Source organism: Mauremys mutica, chromosome 4 (genome assembly GCF_020497125.1).
Source record: "Mauremys mutica isolate MM-2020 ecotype Southern chromosome 4, ASM2049712v1, whole genome shotgun sequence".
Lineage (NCBI taxonomy): Eukaryota > Metazoa > Chordata > Testudines > Geoemydidae > Mauremys > Mauremys mutica.
In genome coordinates this window covers 49,458,022-49,483,078 of record NC_059075.1, presented here as the reverse complement: position 1 = coordinate 49,483,078, position 25,057 = coordinate 49,458,022, and the positions used below count along the sequence as shown (strand labels likewise).

Sequence of the window (25,057 nt, the reverse complement as noted above, 5' to 3'; positions counted from 1 at the left end):
ATCTGGGCCCCTTCTCCACATCAACCTGGATTTTATTTACCAGGAAGGCAATGGAGCCTTCTCAATTGGTTTCGTTCCAGAGATGGAATCTGTGCTGCAGCAGAATTTCGGTGGTGTTTTAGAGACAGTCCACTATGTCAATGTGAGCAGCCACAAACCATGACACATACTGTTGAGGACTGCAAAATGACTCAATTTCCTGGAAGTCTTTATGCCTAGAACACTGTTGATAAGAATGCTGTGGCTTGTCTTGACCGGATTGCATATACCAAATAAAAAATAAATACATTTGTGAGTAGTGAGGACATCATAGAAGAACTGGTTGTAGGGGGACTACCCTGGTTCAAGTGATCATGAGCTAATTCAGCTCAAGCTAACTGGAAGGATGAACAAAAATATATCTGCAGCTAGGGTCCTGGATTTCAAAAGAGCAAACTCTAAAAAAAATTAAGGGAATTAGTTAGGGACATGGACTGGGGTAAAGAACTCAAGGATCTGAATGTGGAGGAGGCTTGGAATTACTTTAAGTCAAAGTTGCAGAAACTATCTGAAGCAAGGGGAAAAATGTGTAGGAAAGGGCTGCAGATCAAGCTGGATGAGCAAGCATCTCAAACAGGTTATTAAGGGCATGGCTATACTTGCAGATGTAGAGCGCTGTGAGTTAAACCCGCCTTCAGAGAGCACAGTAGGAAAAGCGCTGCAGTCTGTCCACACTGACAGCTTCAAGTACACTGGTGTGGCTACATTTGCAGTACTTGCAGTGGCATTGGGAACGGTGCATTATGGGCAGCTATCCCAGCATGCAAGTGACTGCAACGTGCTTTTCAAATGGGGCGGGGGGGGTGGAGTGTGACAAGGAGTGTGTTGTGTGTACGTGGGGGGAGAGAGAGTGGGTTTTTGGGGTGCTGAGAGTGTGTCAGCATGCTGTTTTGTAAGTTCAGACCCCTCTTCCTCGCCCCCCGCCTCTCTCTCTCTCTCACTCACTCAAAGCAAACAATAAATGTTTGCTTTTTCTCGGAGCTGATACGTAGTCAGCTTCTCCGAAACGGAGCTTTGAAAGGGCACTTCCGCATTCCTGAGGCCGATTTCACAACAATGACAAGAGTAGCCACTTGACGTAAGAGGACTATGGGACGTTTCTGGAGGCTGATCACAACGCAGTAACGCAACACCTTGTTCACACTGGCGCTGTGGCGCTCCAGCAGGGGCGCAGCAAACATTATTCCACTTGCAGAGGTGGAGTACCAGCAGCGCTGTAGCTGTGGAGTCAGAGCGCTCTACGTGCCTTGCCAGTGTAGACAGGGAGTGAGCTAGGGCACCTGGGGCTGCTTTATTGCGCTGTAACTCGCAAGTGTGGCCAAGGCCTAAGAGAAAGCAGAAAGCCTACAAGGAATGAAAGATGGGAAGAATTGGCAAGGAAAGCTAACTCTTAGAGGTCAGAAACTGTAGGGAGAAGTGAGAACTGCCAAAACCCTGCAAAAGAAATTAAAATCAATAGTAAACGTTTCTACAGCGATATAAATAACAAACAACAAAACAACAACCAAGGAAAGAAAAAGTGAGACTGCTAATCAGTGAGGATGGGGTGGCGGTTAAAAATAATTTAGGTCAGGGATTCTCAAACTTCATTGCACTGCGACCCGCTTCTGACAACAAAAATTACTATACCACCCCAGGAAGGGGGACTGAAGCCTGAGCCCGCCAAAGCGGAGGAGGGTGGGGATTGGCCAAAAGTCCAAGCCCTACCGTCCCGAGGAGGAGGAGGCACCAAAGACCAAGACCAAGGGCTTCAGCCCTGTACGGCAAGCTTGTAACCTGAGCTGTAATCCCCAGGGCTGAAGGCTTTGTGCTTTGGCCCCAGGGATGCAGCTTGGGCTTTGGCTTTGGCTCCAGGTGGCAGAGCTCTGGCCCCACACCCCAAGAAGTCTAAACACCAGCCCTGGTGACCCCATTAAAACAGGGTTGTGACCCACTTTGGGGTTCTGACCCCCAGTTTGAGAACCGCTGATCTAGGTCCAACACCTAAATGAATACTTTGCCTCAGTTATTAATAAGAGTCATGAGGAGCTTAGGGGTAATGCCACAGTGGCTAATGGAAATGAAGATATGGAAGTCGAAATTACCACATCTGATGTGAAAGTCAAACTCAAACTGCTTAATAGGACCAAATCGGAGGGCCAGATAATCTCCTTCCAAGACTATTAAAGGAACTGGCACATGAAACTGAAAGCCCAATAGCATGGATTTTTAATGAATCCATAAACTCAGGGGTTATACCCTATGACAGGTATTAGCAATTCTCCAATTTTTAAGAAAGGGGGGAAATGATCTGGGAAACTACAAGCCCGTTAGTTTGACCTCAGTTGCATGCAAGACCATGGAACAAATTTTGAAAAAAGAAAGTAGTTAAGGACACCGAGGTAAAAAGTAATTGGGATAAAATACAACAGTTTTACAAATTGGTCATGCCAGACCAACCTGATCTCTTTCCTTGAGAAGATAACTGACTTTTTAGACAAAGGAAATGCAATAGATCTAATCTACCTGGATTTCAGAAAGGCATTTGATACAATTCCACATGGGAAATTATTAGTAAATTGGAAAAGATGAGAAGTAATATGAGAATTGAAAGGTGGATAACGAACTAGTTAAAGGGGAGGCTACAATGGGTCATACTGAAAGGTGAACTGTCAGGCTGGAGGGACATTACTAGCATAGTTCCTCAGGAATAGGTCTTGGGACCAATTTTATTTAACATTTTCATGCATGCCCTTGGCACAAAAAGTGGGTGTGCTCTAATAAAATCTGTGGATAACACAAAGTTGGGAGGTTTTGCCCATACAAAGGAGGACCGGAATATCACACTAGAAGAACTGAAGAACCTTGAAAACTGGAGTAATGGAAATTGAATGAAATTTAACAGTGCAAAGTGCAAGGTCATGCACTTAGGGACTAACAACGAGAATTTTATAAATTGGAGATGTATCAGCTGGAAGCGACTGAGGAGAAAAGCCTGGGTGTACTGGTTGATCACAGGATGACTATGAGCTGCCAGTGTGACACTAATGAAATCCTAGGATCATCAGGTGAGGTATTTCCAGTAGAAGTAGGGAAGTGTTAATACCATTATACAAGGCACCGGTGAGACCTCATCTGGAATACTGTGTGCAATTCTGGTGTCTCATATTTAAGAAAGATTAATTCAAACTGGAACAGGTGTAGAAACGGGATATTAAGATGATCAGAGGAGTGGAAAACCTGCCTTATGAGAAGAGACTCAAAGAGCTTGGCTTGTTTAGCCTAACCCAGGGGTGGCGAACCTGTGGCTCCAGAGTCACATGCGGCTCTTCAGAAGCTAATATGTGGCTCCTTGTATAGGCACCGACTCCAGGGTTGGAGCTACAGGCACCAACTTTCCAGTGTGTTGGGAGGTGCTCACTGCTCAACGCCTGGCGGGTGAGGTTCTGTGGCCTACAATGTGCAGGAAGTCAGACTCGATGTTTATGATGGTCCCTTGAGGCCTTAAAGTCGATGAGTGTGGTGATCAACTGTCTGTCCTGCAGCAATATAGATAGCCAAGAAGTGTAGTATATACCCTCATATTTCAGGAGTTTGCACTCATCAAGCAGAGCATGAATAGACTACAGCAGCAAGTAGTATAACAATATTCTGACCAGTAATTTAACCTTTAGGTTATTAAATTAATTTTCTTCATTTTATCAGATTAACCTTTAGACAGGTCTTTGCCTCACTGTACATAAAGCACAATGGCACTAAGTATTTAGAGTCAGAATATTTTAAGCTATTCAAGTGTCACCACTATAAGAGTATGATTTGGAATAAATTTTCTGGTACAATACCATAAAGCCAGAATTATGTCTGCTATAGCTACTGCGTTGACAAACACTATCCCAAGTTATCTTAAACAGATACTTGACAAAGATCAAGTTTATACATACATATATACACATACACACACACACCCCCCTTATAAAGATTACTCCTGAGGGAATTCCGTGCCAAAAAATAAAAATTGGGCACCAAAAATATTAAAATTCTGCAGAATTCTGCATATTTTGTCAATAAATAAATGTAGAGGCTCCAGCATGGCAGTGAGGAGCACAGGCCACGGGCTGCACAGAGGTGGGAAATCACCCTGTAGGCCCCTTCCCTCCCGGGACATGGGCTCAATGAGGCTGCACCTGACCGTGACAAGTGCAAGCGCTGGGCCTGCCCCAGAAACACCTCAGGGCCCTGCCCGTCCATGCCAGATGCACCAAGATAGCAAGTGAGAGGGACAGTCTCTCATGCACACCCAGCCCAGCAGACAGGCTCAGCCTGGCAGGATCCAAGTGTGGAGGGGATCCAGGTGTGGGGTGAGAGGGTTCTGTATGGGGCAATCTGGGTGCAGGATGCTTAGTAAGGGGTCTGAATGTGGGGGATCTGGATGCACAGGGGCTCATTGAGGAGTTCCGGATGCAGCGGGAATAGGACTCTGCAGAGGGGTCCAGGTGAAGGTGGTTGGGGCTCACTAAGGGTGGTTTGGGTGTGTTTGGGGGGGATGGGGCTCAATGGGGGGCTTAGCAGGGGTATCCAGGTGCTGGGAGAGTGGGGCTTAGTGGGGTGGGGGTCAGAGTGTGGAGGGCTTATTGGAGTGATCCAGGTGCAGAGGGCTGGGGCTCATTGAGGTGGGGGTTCATGTGTGGGGGGTGGTCTGGGTGCAGGGTTGGTGGTCTAGAGGGGGAATCTGGATGCGGGGTGGAGCTTGGAGTGGGGGGCTCCAGATGCAGGGGGTGAGGCAGTCTGGGTATGTCTCGGTCCAGCTGCACGGGGATTGGTCAGACGAGAGAGCAGCTCCCTGTACATTGACCCCTCTGCCCGCGGCTGAGGAGCAATGGGGGAAGGAAGTGTATGGGAGGGGGTGGAGCTTTCTGAAGCTGTGGAAGGTTTCTGGGGGTGGGTCTGATCCGGCCCCCATTGCTCCTTGCTGGGGAAGAGGAAGTCCCGTCCTCCCCAGCCCAGCAGGGACTAACAGCTGAGCCCAGTGCAGGGTAGGAGCCACTGGCCAGGGCGTCCACAGCCCCACCCCCAGGGTGATTTACCTCTTATCCAGCTGCTCCAGGCACCCAAAACAATGTGCCTGCACTGCTGGGGAGGGTTGTGTGTGATCACTCTTGCGGCATCTCCTTGCTTCCCTGTCAGAAGTCATTTTTTTTGTGGTGAAGCAAAGAAATCTGCGGGGGACATGAATTCTGCATGCATGCAGTGGCACAGAATTCCCCCAGGAGTAACAGATATTACATACAGCCCTCCCCCAATTTCAGAGAGAATTAGAGTTGCAAAGTCAAACATGCAAAAATTAGGAAATATGTTTTCCTGTGCAACCCTAATGATACAATCTCTAATTAAATGATCCCATACAGTTATTACTCATTCAGTGGCATTGAACTTCCTTAAGTTTTTAAAAAAACAAACTGAGGAAAAACCCCCATCATGTGGAACTATATTGATGCCTACATAGTTCATTAATATGGTTGGGACCTTTAGAGTAACAGGCAGCAGCAGTAGACTGTTATCCTGTATGTGGACCAGCCACAATGGGAAGGCACATACATTTGACCTTTTGATCCTGTTCCCCACTTGTCCCTACCGCCCATGCTTTTATTACTTCACCCCTGCTTCTACATATATAAACTTCAGTGACTAATTAACAGGGCTGGCTCCAGCGTTTTAGCCACTCCAAGTGGCAGAAAAAAAAAAAAAAAGCTGTGATCGGTGGCACTTTGGTGGCAGCTCTACCACCGCCGCTTCATTCTTCAGCGGCAATTCGACGGCAGGTCCTTCCCTCTGAGAGGGACTGAGGGACCCGCCGCAGAATTGCTGCCGAAGAGCCGGAAGTGCCGTCCCTTTCCGTTGGCCACCCCAAGCACCTGCTTGCTGCGCTGGTGCCTGGAGCCAGCCCTGATAATTAGCATTCTGGATAAATGCCATATTTGTTAACAAAGAATGAAAACCTCCCCGCTTTCAATTAAGACTTACACCCACAATATACATATTCTGAGACACACAGAAGATCTTCAATATAACCAGGGAAATTCAGATATAAAAGAAGCAAAAACAAAAAATAAAAAACCAGCACCATAAGCAAAATTCTTTAATAATTTTTGTCAAATCACTTTTTAAAGGGTCACCCTACAGTTTCTAGCCCCAACCACCTGTCCACGTATTGTCTTTTAAACAATATTATACCAATGCAGAACAACTGAAAATTGAAAGAGAGGAGAAAAGGTTGATCTATTTCTAGTAGTTTGTCTCATTAAGAAAAACCAGAACTGAATGGATGCCTCCCATTTCACAACTGGTTTAGACAGCACTATACAGGAAGCACAAAAAGGAGGATAAGAAGTGCCATTATTGGCTGCTTGACAAAAAGTATTGTTTTCAGACCAACAAAATATACAGAAATATAAAAAACAAAAAGGAAACTATGAATTGCTACAAGTTTCTCATCCTTCATGCTTGCCTGAGCCACGAAAAAAGCAACACAATGCAAAACAAAAGTAAAATATCACCCAGGACTTTCCAACACATAAAATTGGTTTAACCAGAAAATATTATGTATTACACAATCACATTGTTTTCAGATCTATTTAATTAAAAAAAAAATCTCTAACATTTCTATCAGGAAATATTAAACAAGCAGCATTTGCAGAGAGGTATTACAGAGAAAAATCTATCAGAAAGAAAAGTGTCTCTGTAGTTAGCCTCTCCATAAAACATATTTTGCTTAATTAGATAAAAATGTAGTTAACTGTATTAAAAACCAAAGGACTTTGAAAATAAACTACTCCATAGCCTAACCTTTATATTCCCATATTCTTGTGTTCCAAGTGGATGAACAGCTTCAGGACAACAACTGTCAGGAAGAATTACTTTTATATATTTCTTCTGCATGAGCTCAAGACATAATAGGTTTCAGGCTGTTTGCAGTGTCTTTAGCAATGTGACTATTGATTTGAATATGTCTTTTGATGTGTTTTGCCTGTTAGTTCTAGATTGCTGCAACATCAACATGGGGTGGGCACTGCGCTTGCATCACTCTATTCATGCCTAAACATGCCAGATGCTATTACATTGCCTATTTTTCAGTTGCATTAAAGAATCCCCAAATATTATGAAGAAAAATAAAATTTTAATTCTATAAAGCTTTGCTCCTTCAGTAAAAATAATGAAAAGGGAAATAAGTAGCTCATCTTTTGTCTTTTTAACTCCATTCACAGTTGTGTATTATACCATGCCTCCAGTATAATAACTTAAAACGAGATGATGATGATTTATCCTTCTAAAAGCTTGGTTAGCTAGTACCACTCGATGGATCAGATGATATAAGGTGAGAAATCCCTTCAGGGTTTTGAGGTCACAGCAAAATGCAGATGGCAGGGAGGTGAATGCTCTCCTCTGCCCTGGAGAAATGTCCTACTCTCCAGCTCTCAGTTGCCAAACACTCCAGCTCTACCTTCCAGGTCACTAAATGACTGTTACAATGAACATGTGTACTTTCCACACTTAATTCTGTTGCAAACTAAGTTAATGGTAGCATTAAAAAACAAAAACCCTACACAACAAAAATAATTAAAAGAGAGAAGCTTTAATTGAATTAATTAAAATGAGCAGTCTAGTACTAAGCTATTCAAGTTTCAGAGGAGTAGCCGTGTTAGTCTGGATCTGTAAAAGCAGCAAAGAGTCTTGTGGCATCTAACAAACGTATTGGAGCATGAGCTTTCATGGGTGAATACCCACTTCGTCGGATGCATGTAGTGGAAATTTCCAGAGGCAGGTATATATATGCAAGCAAGAATCAGGCTAGAGATAACGAGGTTAGTTCAATCAGTGAGGATGAGGCCCTCTTCTAGTAGTTGAGGTGTGAAAACCAAGGGAGGAGAAACTGCTTTTGTAGTTGGCAAGCCATTCACAGTCTTTGTTTAATCCTGAGCTGATGGTGTCAAATTTGCAGATGAACTGAAGCTCATCTGCTCTGTGCTCAGCCCTCCCCTTTAAATCAGACTTGGGTCTGCAGCTGCCACCACCATGCCAGTGCAGTGGGGTCAGAGCATGGCACGGGCCCTGGAACCCACCCCTGTTTTTATGTGACTGTGCCCTCTTTAATAGCCACAGGGGGGCAGTCTTAGCAGGGACCATTCAGACCCAGCAAAGTGGCTTCTGCCTAGATGCAATTAAGGAAAAGAAAAAAAACCACACACAGAGCCCTGTGCAGGGCCAGATCTATATTTTCATTCCAAATAACAGGTCTTTATATGCTGCAAAACGTCTGTTAGTCTATAAGGTGTCACAGGATTCTTTGCTGCTGAAGCTCATCAGTTTTTCTTTGAAGTCTGGTCCTGAAGTTTTTTTGCTGCCGGATAGCTACCTTTAAATCTGCTATTGTGTGTCCAGGGAGATTGAAGTGTTCTCCTACAGGTTTTTGTATATTGCCATTCCAAATACCTGATTTGTGTCCATTTAACCTTTTACGTAGGGAGCGATTCAAGCTATTATTGACTTTTATCAGGTTAAAATGCTGCTAATGATGACTTGCAATGGAAGAGTCAGTCTGTTTTAAGACTTAGCAATTACACATTTGAGGTAAAATTTAGCTCCAGCAATCTACAAGGCCCAGATTAATATATTTGTAATGTAATGGACTAGTCAGAGTAATTCAAAGTAAATTAAACCGATTGTAATAGATGTGCAATTTGTTTATACTGCAATTATTCCTCCTAGGTTTACTAATTTTCTCTGATAGGAATCACTGAAAAGTGATTGAACTCTAATGTTACATTAAAATTATAAAGGTTGCCTATCTTCAATTTTCTAGAAATTCAGGAAAAAATTCCAGCTTTCTAATAGAAGGAAAGGATGATCATAAACATTTAAGTGTGTTATAAACAGGAAACTGAAAACAGAGTGCCCTCAGTGCAATTCCGTGAAATGTGAACTTGGATGGGCACTTCAGAAAAAAAGATGAAAATAAATCTTGCTAGTTGTACACTTGTTATTAAAGTGAAAACTCACAAATGAACCCTTCATATTTTTCACTTAAAACTGTATTTCTTGATAAGAAAATACATACCTTCATAAGTCTTTGGGGGCAATAAAGCCAATAATTCATAAAGTCTGTGCCTATAAGTCATTGATGGTGTTTTTAAAGCATTTCCATACATTTTATGTATTGAAGGGAGCCTTGAAAAAATAAAGAAAACATATAACATATGTTAAAGAGAGATAAAGGGTTATGTAACAAATTTTCCATTGCAGATTTGCTTTAATTTGTACTGTAATTCATATTCACTACCCTTGAGGCTACATACATTACAGATGCTGCCTAATTTGCAATGCCAGCATACCAACAAGCAGCTTACATTGCTATTAACTCAGAAAACCCTCGTTTCCTATTCCCAAGCAGTATTTTCATGCACTATTATAGAAATAGATAAGCTTTTATATTGTCTTGTACTTCAGAGTCTTTCTTGCAGTTAACCTTTTTGTAGTTTTGTCCCACCATGGTCTAGCTGACATCCAAAAGATATTAGACATTAATGTTCTAGAGTGACAGAACAGTTAAAATACTGAACACAAAGGAGGGGAAAAGAACAACTTTGATATTGAACAACAGCATACATACAAAAAAAAGTCCGTTTATAAACCATTTCTGTCTCTAGATTAATTTTACACTGTGTATATATTTGTTTTACAAAACAGAACAGATGCACACATAAATACTATCCCGCTATGTGTATAAAGAGCACACAAAAATGTTATCGAGGTATGTGCATAAACAGGAAAATGTCACTATTAGTGTTGTACTTGATTGCAAAAACAATACAAAATAGAAATACTGCAGACAAACATGGTGTCTGATCAAAATTAACCAAAAAAAAAAAAGTTATATCATGTTTTGTTTCTTAGCATGACATGCAACACAAGACACAGGGCTTGTCTTTAGAGCCCGATACAGATACAAAATTTGTATCTCCATCCGCTCTGCAAAAATGGTCTGTGGATATCTGCAATTTGTAGGGCTCTACTTGTCCTCATTACAACAGTTATCTTGAGTAATTGGAGTTAGCATAGCTTGAGTGAGAGCATGAGTGACCACAATGAGAAACACTCAAGCTACAAAGTGATTTGATTAGCATCCGAGTAATTGGATTAGCCACTGAAGCGTAACTGTAGCTTGAGTTGCTGCATCCCCACTGCATTATTAGCTCCAGCATCAGCTGGACTGGAACTTCATAGAATCATAGATTATTAGGGTTGGAAGGGACCTCAAGAGATCATCTAGTCCAACCCCTTGCTCAAAGCAGGACCAATCCCCAAATCCCTAAATGTCCCCCTCAAAACTTCAACTTCTAACCCTAAAGCCCTAACCCTCACCCATGATGGGCCAGCTAGCTTGATCTTAAAAAACACCACATAACAGGAGCTAGAAATTTTGTGTGTGTGTGTGTGTGTGTGTGCGTGCGCGCGTCTATTTAGACGCACAACTTGAATTATAGCTTGAGCTACCAGTGCAGTGAAGGCAAACCCATAGTACTGTACCAGTTTATTTACATCACTACTGTAGTTTTTGTACTCTGTAAGATACTACTTTAAAAGTCTATTTATTTGTCTAAACAATCCATTATATCAGGAAGATACCAGAGGAATATTCTACAGCAGTTTCTAACATAAAATTACAGCTTACTTTTATTTAAAAACTTAATGATGCATTTACCGTGTCAATAAATCAACAGCACATGGGAGGGGAGGAAGTAGTCTCTGAATAACTTCATCAGTAAGAAGACCACCACAATAGGAAACAAAGGTTTTGATAGCTAAAAAAAAGAAATGGATTTTAAGTTAGTAGAATTTATTTTACTGAAAATTACACCCAATTATCTCATGACTCATTTCAAAATAGAGCAAGTAGAGAAAATACTTAAAGCACTACTGACCTGGGATTTTAAAGACAAATAGGAAAAAAACTGATTAAAATGGAAACTGCACATTTTTAGCACGTCTAAAAGTCAGGCCACTTATTTTGGCAGCATAAGCTGCATCTCCACTGGGGGCGGTGATAACTGGAAATCCCTTTCTTGTGTAGACAAGGCCTTTCTAACTGTTTCTAACTGACCAAGTCACTTTCAAAAATTCTTTTTTACATCTCTGTCAAGTTTGACTAGAGAGAAAAATGTCCACTATATTAGTATTTAAAAATCCTAAAGTAAATAGCTTCTTCCCCAATGTGTATTACCAAAGATTCTCATTCACTATTTAGCTACATCACTTTGCAATATTAATTTTTTAATTAATTTTATTTGAAGCAAAGCACCTAATTAAGTAGGCTTACAAACAAATATTCTTTTGTTCTGGAAAAAGATTTTTAAAGGATATGAATAAAATCCAATCAAGAACACACATCTCCCAGGCCATATCTGTATCTTATAGCTTCACCTTGCACAACATTTCCAAGATCTAACCTCTTCTCTGTGCCCATACCACTAAAAATCTTGTCCAAATGTGATCATTTCATGTGTTGACTTCTGTTATCTCCTCCTCTATGTCCTTGATGCCTGCAACCTTGTCCCCCTTCAAGTTCATTCAAAATGCAGCCACTAAGATAATCTTCCTGGCTTGTCATTTGGACTACATCAGTATTCTCTGCAAGTCCTTCCCTCCACTGCCTCCTTTTCCCACGGCAACACACACAAACTTCTTGCTGTCACTTTCTAAACTTAGTCCTAACTAGCGCTTAAAGTGGTCTGAAATAAGGGGACTTTCACCATCCCCACATCTGCCCATCCCCCTGTCTAGCAATTAATTCTGATCCTCCAGCTCCCCCATCAGTTTTCCTCTCTCCAGTCCCCCATCTGTTCTATCTCCACACCTGTTTTGCCCTCTCCAGTCTGTTCTGCTCCCCAGCCTCACACCTTCTTCCTCCAGGTCTTGGGGTTTTTCATCCCCACCTCCCAGGTCTGTGGGAACCTGCAGCTGGATCCCCTCTCTCCCTTCCCTAGAAGGATGGATGTTGCCAGAGGGAGCAAGAGGAGAAGCAGAGGTGCCATCCCATCACTCACCAGAGGAAGAAGTGAAAAAGAAAGAGGGAATAGCACTGCTCTGAGCTGTTGGGCTCTTTCTGTCCCACCCCGGTGATGGGTTGTGGTGGGGGAAGCGTGCGTGTGTGTGCGTGTGTGTGTGTGCGTGTGCGTGTAGAGAGCTCCACCTACTTCTTGTTCCCACAAGGTGGGTAAGTGGGAAAAGCAGTATTAAAAATGTGCACCCTCAGCAATACAGGCTTGCCTCTTAGAATTTTTATATCCTGGGCCTGCAGGTTATTTCAACCTGCTGCACTTTTAAAGCACTGGTCCAAATCTATCGATTCAACTTATTATTTATAATAATCACTCATTATTTATCATTCCTCGCCTTTGCTTTGCTGCCAATGACAGCCTCAATCACCCGACTTCTTTACTTCTCTGACAATCACTTGCATTGTTTCTCCCATGACTTTCAAGTAGAAGAAACTCCTAGACAAAATCTGTATGGCCACCACCAAATTCTTCTTCAAAACTTACCTCTTTAATAAGGCTGTCGATTAATCACAGTTAACGCACATGATTAACTCAAAAAATTAATTGCAATTAATCACAGTTTTAATCGCACTGTTAAACAATAGAATACCATCTGAAATACATATCTCATAGAACTGGAAGGGACCCTGAAAGGTCATCAAGTCCAGCTCCCTGCCTTCACTAGCAGGACCAAGTACTGATTTTGTCCCAGATCCTTAGGTGGCCCCCTCAAGGACTGAACTCACAACCCTGGGTTTAGGAGGACAATGCTCAAACCACTGAACTATCCTTCCTCCCCAAGCCTACAGCACCCAGTATTCCCAGGAGGTCTCCCATCCAAGTACTAATCAGGCCCGACCCTGCATAGCTTCTGAGATCAGATGAGCTCGGGCCTGTTCAGGGTGTTTTTCTACATTTTCATATATATTATATTGTGTGTTGTAATTGAAATCAAAGTGTATATTATTTTTTATTACAAATATTTGCACTGTAAAAATGATAAAATAGTATTTCAATTCATCTCATACAAGTACTGCAGTGCAATCTCTGTCGTGAAAGTGCAGCTTACAAATGTAGATTTTTTTTTGTTACATAACTGCACTCAAAAAGAAAACAATGTAAAACTTCGGGCCAAGAAGTCCACTAAGTCCTACTTCTTGTTCAGCCAATCGCTCAGACAAACAAGTTTGTTTACATTTAGAGGAGATAATGCTGTCCTCTTCTTATCTACAATGTCACCAGAAAGGAACAGGCATTTGCATGGCACTTTTGTAGTCAGCATTGCAAGGTATTTACGTGCCAGATATGCTAAACATTTGTATGTCCCTTCATGCTTTGGCCACCATTCCAGAGGACATGCTTCCATGTTGATGATGCTCCTTAAAAAAAACGTGTTAATTAAATTTGTGATCGAACTCCTTGCGGGAGAATTGTATGTCCCCTGCTTTGTTTTACCCACATCCTGTCATATATTTCATATTATTGCAGTCTCAGATGATGACCCCAGAACATGTTGTTCATTTTAAGAACACTTTCCCTGCAGATTTCACAAAACGCAAAGAAGGTACCAATGTGAGATTTCTAAAGATAGCTGCAGCACTCAATTCAAGGTTTAAGAATCTGAAGTGCTTTCCGAAATCTCAGAGGGATGAGGTCTGGAGCATGCTTTCAGAAGTCTTAAAAGAGCAACACTCCAACGTGGAAATTATAGAACCTGAACCACCAAAAAAGAAAATCAACCTTCTGCTGGTGGCATCTGACTCAGATAATGAAAATGAACATGTGTCGGTCTACACTGCTTTGGATTGTTATCGAGCAGAACCCGTCATCAGCATGGACGCATGTCCCCTAGAATGGTGGTTGAAGCATGAAGGGACATATGAATCTTTAGCGCATCTGGCACATAAATATCTTGCGATGCTGGCTACAACAGTGCCATCAGAATGCCTGTTCTCACTTCCAGGTGACATTGTAAACAAAAAGCAGGCAGCATTATCTCCTGTAAATGTAAACAAACTTGTTTGTCTGAGCAATTGGCTGAACAAGAAGTAGAACTGAGTGGACTTGCAGGCTCTAAAATTTTACATTGTTTTATTTTTGAATGCAGTTATTTTTTGTACATAATTCTACATTTGTAAGTTCAACTTTCACAATAAAGAGATTGCACTACAGTACTTGTATTAGGTGAACTGAAAATACTATTTCTTTTGTTTTTTTTACAGTGCAAATACTTGTAACCAAAAATAAATATAAAGTGAGCACTGTACACTTTGTATTCTGTGTTGTAATTGAAATATATTTGAAAATGTAGAAAACATCCAAAAATATTTAAATAAATGGTATTCTATTAACAGCGCGATTAATTTGCGTGATTAATCACGATTATTTTAATCACATAATAGTGATTAATTTTTTTTAATTGCTTGATGACCCTAATCTTTAATAACGTGTGTAGAAAACTGTAACCTGATAAAAAGGTAGGCAGGTGGTGAGTTGTGAACCCTGCTACTCCCTGGCTAAAAAGTGCAACCGCCCCATTATATTTGTTATCCCATCCTCCCCACCCCAACCTAGCACACATTTATCTCATCCACCTATTATATCTTGTCTTGTAGAATATAAGCTATTTAGGGAAGAGACTGTCATTTATCAGATATTTGTAAAGTACCTAGGATAACAGAGTCCGACCTGACTGAGACCATTAGGTGTTATTGCAACATAAATAAAAAAATAATAAAAAGATTAGCAACAGTTATTACATAGGTTGTTGTTTTGGAAATATAACACATCAGGATGAGAAAAAAACCCACCACCACAAGCGTTACCAATATAATCGTACAGACATACACACATGAAAGCAGAGTCTGTTATGGAGGTAATTAAAAACAAGCATAAATTCTGCATTGATGGTTTTCTTTATGTCGTCTGAAGGACAAATAATCAAAAAGAGAGAATATGCTAAAAACTTTGCTTACCACAGAGAGCACCAGCACGCCCTTCCAATGTCACTTGCCATGTAAATGAATCTCCCCGACTCCTCTCTGTTTCTAGATCTTTAGGAGATAGTGGAAAGATACACTTCCATAGTAATAGCATTCTTGGGAGATAGTGCTGGACAACAGCAGGACCTGTAAGTTTTAACAACAGTCAATTACAAATCTGAGGAACCATAAGGGTAAAATATTAAATCAGCTCACCTATGTTCAAAAAGGTCTATACTGTTTCCTTCACCCATTCTTGCATTATTCCTTAACCTACTGCCACTGTCCCCCATTTTGTACAAAACATGCCCACTGCTATTGTTAAGGTTGTCTCTCCCAAATTCATTATAAACCTGTTATTTAGCTTTAGACAAGTTTTGTCATATAGGGACTCAGCTGAGGAACAACATAAAAGAAAAAAAATCAATCATTTGGTGGAGATGTTCAGAAATGCAAAATTTCTGGGCACCTCTTAGTATATAGACATCTCTCTCTTATCAAAGGGAAACAGAGGATTGGTGGACAGAAGTAACAGGTTCAAATGCTGAAAGGAGGCTAAGAACATGCAAAGGGACACAAAAAGACTTAGTGAGGGCTTGACTAATGATTTAAGTATCAGGGTCAATACTCTGACAATATTAAGCATGATTAGAGTTCAACAATATTTCATGTGCCTGACAGATTCAGTGAGGATCTTGATATTCCCTCCATCTTGTACTTATCTTGGTATCCTCCTCATCTTGTGCTGACACACATATTATACCAATCAATTCTGAACATTTACAGTCATGACAAAATTTTACTGGACTAGTCTTGCAAATTATCTTTAATATTTAAGTAGTATTGGTCCAATCCTGTCGTTGTTCTGAAGGCAGAACTCCCACCGAGTTAATAGTAAGTTTTAAGGTAACAAACAATGCTTTTATGCATCTTTTATCAGAGATTTAAATTTATGTTAATAATTTTTGGATTTTTTTACTAAGAAATATTACAGGCAAAAGAAGGACCACAAGTATTAAAGCTAGTCATATGGATTTATCAGAAGACATACTTTAATTTAGTCTTATATGTACTTTTAGAAACCTATTACCTAATGTCATTAGAGAAGCTACCAACAGCCATCCAGCCTGCGTTCGTTGTATTGAAATGCGACTATTTTGAGAAGCAGAACACAATAAATCCTCTGCTACTGTCATGATTACCTATTCAAAATTTGAAAAACAAAAAGCATCACTACCTTTGTAATTGTACACAGAAATCGAACACAATGTAATGAAAAAATGCAAATGATTATTTCTAACAAAAAATTTTGATTTTACCCTCAGTGAAGTTATGTGCAAATTTCCCTACTTATTTCAATGGGAGCATGTTCATGTCCTTAGCCAACACATTAATAACAAAGCCTTATGAGAAACATAAGCCCCAAAAGAGAGGCTACAGGACTGAACTATTCAGGGGACAGGTTGGCGTGGTATGTAAGCAGATCAAGAGAAATTTTGTGCCCTGGTACAGCAGGTTCACTAGGTCTCCGGTACAATGCCCTCCCTCCCACCCCCACTGTGTGCAAGGACAAAAACCAAGTACCACCCTCATCCCACTTCTGTAGGAGTAGTACTACTCCCTATTCCCAGGGAGTCTTTTCCCCACGTCTTGGGTTGAGATCACTACTGAGTAAGGGACTGCAAATGAGGGGAACTGTCCTTTTAACCCTCCTCCCCTGGCCCCCGCCTCACAATTATACTCAATCACCAAGGGAAAGAAATAAAAATCAACAGTGCCTAGCACAATGAGGTCCTGGTCCATGACTAGGGATCTTAGGTGCTATGGTAATACAAATAACAAATAAATATAAAGCCATGGGACCAGTCTTCTCCTTGGTTGAGTTCAATTTGAGAGCTATAATTCCCTCTACCCCTCTATCAAGAGATATTTCTAGCATTACTATTTAACCCGCTATATGCTGGGTATTCTCCAAACCCTAAAGAAAGGCAGTCCCTTCTCTGAGGAACTCACACTCTAAAAACAGGCAAGTAGACAGAGGTCATGGAAAGGGGAGTAACAACAGGCAATTTATATACAACGTATATACATATAAATTAGCTTAACTGGCTACAGGCAGCATAACAAAAATGGGGCCTTTAAAAGGGAATTAAATATGGTCATGACAAGGACCTTACAGATGAGCTCAGAGAGGTTGTACCATGCAGAGGGGGGTTGCATCAAGAAGTGGCACAGAGGACGTGTGAGATTCTGACAAACAGGTGGACAAGGCCTACCCCCATAACAGTTTCTTGTCATAGGAAGGGAGTCATTCCGACCCCAGCAGCAAGAGATGAACAAAGACAGGACTTTGGTAGTGGTGTGTTACTCCAGACAGACAACAGCAGTACTGTTCTCATGGCTCTCAGTCTTCACAGGAAGAGTTCAGTGGAGATAGATTCTGTTATTAAATAATTTTTTCAACACAATTGCTAAAAATACCTAACTCTAGTTCCATGTTCCTGAGTAGGGTGCCATTTTGCTGCTACACTCCAGCAGGATGTCCAATCTCATGAGATAGAAAGGACTGCTCGGTGGTTAGGGCACTAGCCTAGAACTTGAGAAATTTGAGTTCAGGTCCCTGCTCTGCCACATACTTTCTGTGGGACCCTGGGCATGTGATTTAGATTCTCTGTGCCTTAGCCCCCAAACATACAAAAGGAAACACACCACTTCCTTATCTCACAGGGGTGGTGTTTAATTAAATACATGAAAGTCTGTGAGGTACAACCTATGGTAAAGGGTGTGTGTGTGTCATGTAAGTACCTTGGACAAATACATCGGTAGTTTGACACATAGGAAGTAAAGTTCAGTAAACGGGAAGGATGGGAAAGGCAGGAGATTTTTTGAGATTTGCTGTAAGGTAAATTTTGTTATTTAAGTACATCACTGTTAATTTATTAATAGTTTAATATACATAATATTGTATATTTTTAAGCAACCAAATAGAACATATCTTTCCACAGGCCTTTTCAAATCATATGTGTCACTCATGCTTTCCATATGTTGAATTGCATTTACTGTATTTCACATTATGTCAGACTGCCAAGACAAGACTTTCAAGTACAGTTACAATTAATCAGCATCAAGGTAATCATCATAAAAGCTTTAATATACTATAGTTTTCCTTTAATTTGCACATTTAAAAAAAATCCATGAAAAACTCAATGAAACGAAAACATTAATTCCAATAATACTAATCTAAAGTTAAACATCAAGTAAGGTAATCTGAAAGAGTGTACATTTAAAACAAAAGAACAACCTTCTAAAAATGTCACTATTAAAAATAATCTCTCATCCCTCACAAACCTCTACTGAAGTTATCAGATGAATGGCTGACAGCGGTCGTACAACTGGCTTCAATTAATTGTGTCTTGATTTCTGACAGTATTTCCCTTCATGCCCCAATAGCTGAGACTTATTTTTGAGGTATTTTTACATGAAATATAAGCAATAGTTTGGAATGTTAAATATATGCTAATATGCTACCTGTTTTGCTTCATCTGATCCTGCAGTTTTAACCTCTCTCTCTCTCTCTCTCTCTCTCTCTCTCTCACAAAAGGAAAATACATTAATACACTATAGCTGCTATCCAGAGTACTAAATATTTGATACTCCCTTTTCCCAACTGCTCTGTTTAGACTGGTCTCTCTGAAATTTGGCAGCTTTCTTGAGATAGAACGGAAGACAGCTACTGTAACTCTTCTATAACTGGTACAGAATTCTTTTTGTTCTGTTCTTCCCCACCTCACCTAGGCCAGGACATCTTACTTTATTTCTTAAAAGAAATCTTTGTTACAGTGTTGTTTTCCAGATAAATTGCAGTCTCTCTTTTATTCTACTTGGGTATACAGTATTTTAAATGGCACTCTTAACTATTAAGTTATTAAGCTATTCAGGCAATACTTAGTTTGTTCTCTCTCTTCTCCCCAACCCCAATTGCTTTGAGTAATCAGCAAATGAAGTTTTTAACATTTAAGAATGTTCTCCTCTCCAGTCCCAAAAACAATCCCTCCATCACCTGGACTTAGGCTCCTAAGTGCTGAAGTCACCTTTGAAAATGGGACCTAGATTCCTAAATCACTTAGGAACTTTTGAAAATTTAACCCATTAATATTGTATGCACTACAATACAGCTGTATAGCTAGAGGTCAGTAATACTTAAGAGATAGCTAGGATTAATTTAAGGTGAAGAGGACCATTGCCAATGCAGATAGAACACATTACTGGACACTGGTAATACCAGGAGGGATGAGCTGGAGTGCCGATGAAAAGCGCAGTCAGGAAAGTAACAAATATTTTCCTCATGGATTGTATTTTCTAAATGGACAACCAACCTAATTCTCAATTACTGAGGGACAATCTCCACTCATTGATACATTTTGCTTTCCACAACCAAATCTCTGTACAACTGTTCATGAGTGATGTACCTGAGTATTTAGATTCTAATATCTAAACTGTATTGTTAAATCTATTCACCTACATTTGGGTTATTTATGATTATGTACTCTATGTATCATATTACTTTTAAAAACACACTTTGTATTTGTGGATAATCTAAGCACTATACCCAGATGTACAGACACTCTTTTCTCAACCTATGTATTATATAACTTGTTTAACATTAGCTTTAATAAAGATTTTAAATCTTATCAAAATGTACCCTTGACCTTACTGAGGTATAATATTAAGTAAAGCAACATCTCTTAATCTTTATAGGCATGCTCCCTCTCCGAGCTTTGAAACAGAGGGCTGAAGAAGGGGGAAAATGAGAAAAATGACACTCAGATGTGAAAAAGAGAAAGCTGACATTGGTGCTGTGCCATATTTTTCCATCTGTAGTTCACTAAGAGGACAAAGCCTTTCTGACTGATGCAAAACAGTCTCCATCACAAGATCTTTATTGCCTCCAGGTTAGATCACTACAATATGTTCTTCTTGGGTCTTCTCATGAAAGCCATTCAGAAACTTAATACAAAACATTATATCCTACCTCCTTAGTGGAGTAGGTTGGTGTGAACATGTTACAGGTATGTTGATATGAGAAATTAATTATAGTTTTGTGAAATCCTATCAAATGGCCTGAACGGATGTAACTGGTGTTGGAATTAGTTAAGGGTCTTAACCATCTTATATAATTTCTACCTTGGACTAGTGGAAGTTTTGGCAGAATGGATATATGGATAAATAAAATTTTACTTTGTACAGTGGTTAGTCACCTAAAGGCATAGGAAGGTGTTAACTCAATTTAGTCTGTGGCAAGTGAATGTCCATCCAGGCAAATTATAACACAGTGAGCAAGGCAACAGATCTGTGGATGTACTTCCAATTAGTTTTATAAAAGAAGATCATTTTCTTTGGCAAAACCTAATGAGCTTCAGTTGTATTGTGGACTAACACAGCCTTTTCTTACTCAACAATACAGTTGTTGGGAAAGGGGCAAGTAATGGTAGCCTGCCAATTTAAGATACTTGCAAGTCAGGCCAGTGTTACAGAAGCTTTAATCTTCAGAGAAAGTTTCACTGGCTTCAAACAGAACCTACTGATTTACAATTCTGAAAACATAACTGGTCTCGAGAAGTTTACTCTCAAATTACAGTCTCCCTCCTCTTTCCAATTTCTCTTTGCCAAAGCTCTTTAGAATCAACCTTCATTCCCAGAAGCAATAGTGATGTGTGGTGGGCAGACCTCAATCTTAATGCAAAAATATTCATAAAATTATTATAACTTACATTAATATTAGGTTGTTAAAAACTTGTTTGCATCTTTATTGAATGAATATTTATAAATACAAGTATGTTATAGCCAGGATGCTTGAAAATATAACAGTATCTGTTAGTTTAGTTACTTATATTCAGGCTGGTTAAAGAAATTCGAGGAGGTGTTTGTTTCTGTCTCCCACGGCCAAGCAAACATCCAGAAGATAGCCCCTCCTTAGCCATAAAACCATGCTTATTAGCTCTAAGAGTGTTATTCAAACTCAGGAGAGCTGCATTTTAAACTTTACCTTGCTTTAACTTTTATACTATTTTCCTTTGTACTATGTTTAAAAGATATATTGGTTATTTAAATTTGTGCTTTGTACAAAATATTTAATAGTAGTCTAATTGCTGTAACAAATTGTAACTGTAAGTAGCTTAGGTCAAGAAACAGACCTTAAGAGTGTCTTATCTAGACCAGGACACCAACTAAAATTAAAAAAAAATAAACTGGTGTAAAGTCATTTGTTTTTTTTTATCTTAACAGAAAAACTTCTAAGTAAACCCATACAAAGAATTCTAGAAGTATTCTTGCTTAAATGAATTTTATAATCTCTATAAACTTCATTCAGAAAAGCCTTGAGGAAAAGCATTGTAGTTGGAAATATTTGATTTTTTTTGTTTATTTCCTAAAAGTTCAAGTGGCAAACACCTGAAATGCATCCTTGCAAATTTGTTTGGTAAATGAAAAGCTCTTAATATCATTGCTATTTAAATGGTAAAATGTGTTATGTACTAACCTAAAATGTAATGACCTTGCTAAACTGACTGCTAATGAAAGAAGCCATTTGAGTATAGAGTATTTATATTAATGGGAATTTAATTAATTTATTACTGGCAGTGCTCAAGCAGCTCTCTCACCCAACTCAGGAAGATGAAGAATCATCTCTAGAAAAACTGTTAGAAAAAAAAACAACTTCTTTCACAGCTATTTAAGCTAAAGACTTTTTATAAAGTAATTTAATTTTAAAAAAAGACTGGTTTGAGAACAAAAAACTTTATATAAAAGGAATGTTTGTAAATTTTGAAAATAGAATTTCATTTGCTGGTGAACTCTAATACAACAATATCTCAGAAAATGAGTTGAATAAAAAGAGAAAAGTTAAACACTAACTTTTAAGTTATGATGTTTTTCCAAACAAAGGAAGTTAGAAATCATGCATATTCATTGAACAGACTGCATACCTCAGGAGCTGAAGGCGTCAGCTAAGCAAACCCCAGAGGCATGGAGCCAATGAGTGACTGCAACCAAGTTTCAGGCTTGTTTAGACTCAAAGAGGTGTGTTTTCTTATAATTTAATGGAAATAGGAAGGAGAAGAGCATCAAAAAAGGAGAGTATCCCTCACATACACACACTGCTAACCTGCTTAAACAGCAACTTACCCTGTCCATCTCTACTCTGTAATTAGCAAAAGTTAACAGACTGAATATTTACTAAGGTTACCAATGCCATGGATCTTCTTTGGAAAATCTGCAATTCAGAAATGTTACACTACCTGATCAGTGATTTAAATGACTAAATTTATGGAGTAAAGAAAATAGCATTATTATGTGTGTTCTTAGGGATCCTTTTCTTCCTAATAAAAGAAACTACTCCATCAATATTTTGAGAAAAAAATAATCAGTGTTCCAATCATGAGATGAGATTAAAAAAAAAATCAGCGTGGTAATATCATAACTAAATAAGAAATACATTTGAGACACTTCAGGAAGGAGCACAACAGAACTGCTTACAAGTAAATTAGTAGGATCATTACCTTCCCTTTTCCATGTGGAATTCCTAATGGGCAGTGTTTTACTGCTCCCAACAAAGCAGCAACAGCAAAACTATATCCAGTCACTGCATCAGGGGAGGACTTAAGGGCACTAAGCCGCTCGATGCAGCGATCCAAAAGTGGAGAAGCATAGGATGGCAATGCTACAGCAATGCAGCGTAGACACCAAGCTGCTGCTAGTCGAACTGAAATACTGGGATGAAGAATAACTGAAATTACTGCATCCAGAACCCCTGAAAGAAAAAATAAATATACTTAAGCCGTGGACAAAGCAGTCTGGCTGATGAGCAAGCTAACTGTCTAAACAGTTATCAGAAGTGGTGTGCCAAGTATTCATTTATTCACTCGGATTTAAGGTTTCACGTGCCAGTAATACATTTTAACGTTTTTAGAAGGTCTCTTTCTATAAGTCTATAATATATAACTAAACTATTGTTGTATGTAAAGTAAATAAGGTTTTTAAAATGTTTAAGAAGCATATTTAAAATTAAATTAAAATGCAGAGTCCCCTGGAGTGGTGGCCAGAACCCGGGCAGCGAGTGCCACTGAAAATCAGCTCGCGGGCCGCCTTTGAAATGTTATTCCTCCTTAGTGTGGTTTCTGTTTAACACATCCCCTTCACGTCATACTGGTCTATAGCGACAATGATATAAAATCCTGATAGCTTCTTTATGGCCTATCTAGTCCAGTGTTACATTTACAAATACACAATTACTTCTTTGGACAAAAGCACTAAATATACTATGCTTCTGTATGTATAATTTTTCTGGGAGCACTGAGATAACACTAAATTATCAACCCAGACTGCAATATCAAACTCAACATTTCTTATCAATGTCATCCTATTTGTACCATTGTTCTAATACATTAAGCAAACATGAAATGTCTACAAAGTACCTTGGTAAGTAATTACAGGCCTGATCCAGCAAGTAAATCCATGCAGGCAGACCAGTGTCTCTGCATGAATAACAATGCATGGATGAGGCCTATAATGGATGGATACAATATAGCTCTGCATAGATACCAATGCCCACCTGCACAGATCAACTGCATGATTGGAGGTAAAGTATATAACAACAGATCTGGAGTAATGATTTTTAAATCACTAAAGCAAAATAGGACAGACCATTCACTGCTCTAAAATGAAAACATAAGAGAATAACTAAAAATTTCTATTTAAATTTGGTCAAATATAAATTTGAGCACATTGCACAGTGTGTGTGACACTGAACTAAAAAGACAACTCTTACTCTAAGTAGTATATACTTTCAATCTGATACTCAGAGTACAGATAAAAAGTACGTTGTGTAACAGTAAAGGCAGGAGTACAGTACAGGCAAAGGGGACAGGGGGCTGCAGACAGGGGAGTTTGAGAGGGAGTTTGACAGAGGCAGGCCTACGATGGTTAGGAAGACCTGCAACACCTGTGCCAGCACTGCTTCTGTCTCCTCCACCTGCGCCTGTAGCCAGAGAGCGCCTGATCATGGAGGTTTCTACCCAGATCCTGGTGTGGTTTTGCAGAGACCGTGATTTGCAATTCCCACTTACTGACATCCAGGCTGGGGGGACCATCCAATGTGAAAGGTGCCTGCTGGTGAAATCTCTCAGGCAGCAGGTGGGGGAGCTACAGGAGGAAGTGGCTAGGTTGAGGAGCATCCGAAACCACGAGCAATTCCTGGACAGTGTCCATGTGGAGACAGCTGAGGTAGCTGTCCAGGTACACAGGACTGCTGACATACCACTGGTGAAGGAGATGGCTCAGGGTGGACACTGGCAGCTGGTTACTTCTGGCAGCAGGCAGTGCACCACCCCTGCCCCAAACCCTCCCGCCGTGGTAATAGGTAACCGTTATGCTCTTCTTGATACAGGAGAGAAGGAATCACCCCCTACAGTAGAGGAGGAGAAGCCTCGTACACCTAAGGCTGAGAGGTCTGCTGCCACCACTGCGAATAGGAAACATAAGGTGGTGGTCGGAGACTCTCTTCTGAGGGGGACGGAGGCACCCATCTGTCGCCCTGACATTTCATCTAGGGAGGTATGCTGCCTGCCAGGGGCCCGTATCCGAGACATTATGGAGGCATTGTTGAGGATTATCCAGCCCTCTGACTACTACCCCATGTGGGCACAAATGATACTGCGAGGCGTGACACTGAGCAGATCAAGAGTGACTACAGGGCTCTGGGAGTACGGGTGAAGGAGTTTGGAGCGCAGGTGGTATTCTCTTTGATTCTTGCTGTCAAAGGTAGGGGCCCAGGCAGAGACAGGTGCATCGTGGATGTGAATCTCTGGCTGCGAAGATGCTGTCGCCAGGAGGGCTTTGGCTTCCTTGACCACGGGATACTATTCCAGGAAGGACGGCTAAGCAGAGATGGTGTTCACCTTTCGAGGAGGG

The 25,057-nt window shown here is 40.2% G+C and overlaps 1 protein-coding gene and 1 long non-coding RNA gene across 4 annotated transcripts in view; one reads left to right on the top strand and one right to left on the bottom strand.

Moving 5' to 3' along the window:
- LOC123369932 overlaps nt 1–20,284 on the top strand; it is a 71,083-nt gene extending 50,799 nt beyond the window's left edge. Inside the window, exon 3 of the long non-coding RNA XR_006579192.1 lies at nt 19,850–20,284. This is a non-coding gene — a long non-coding RNA (uncharacterized LOC123369932). The remainder of the gene's footprint in view (nt 1–19,849) is intronic.
- HEATR5A (HEAT repeat containing 5A) overlaps nt 1–25,057 on the bottom strand; it is a 131,917-nt gene that overhangs the window by 73,473 nt on the left and 33,387 nt on the right. For all 3 annotated transcript variants that reach the window (XM_045016018.1, XM_045016016.1, XM_045016017.1), the window contains 5 exons: nt 22,648–22,898; nt 16,182–16,293; nt 15,086–15,238; nt 10,775–10,874; nt 9,131–9,240 (listed from right to left, as the gene is read on the bottom strand). In XM_045016018.1, coding sequence (XP_044871953.1) covers nt 9,131–9,240; nt 10,775–10,874; nt 15,086–15,238; nt 16,182–16,293; nt 22,648–22,898 — 726 coding nt within the window. The remainder of the gene's footprint in view (nt 1–9,130; nt 9,241–10,774; nt 10,875–15,085; nt 15,239–16,181; nt 16,294–22,647; nt 22,899–25,057) is intronic.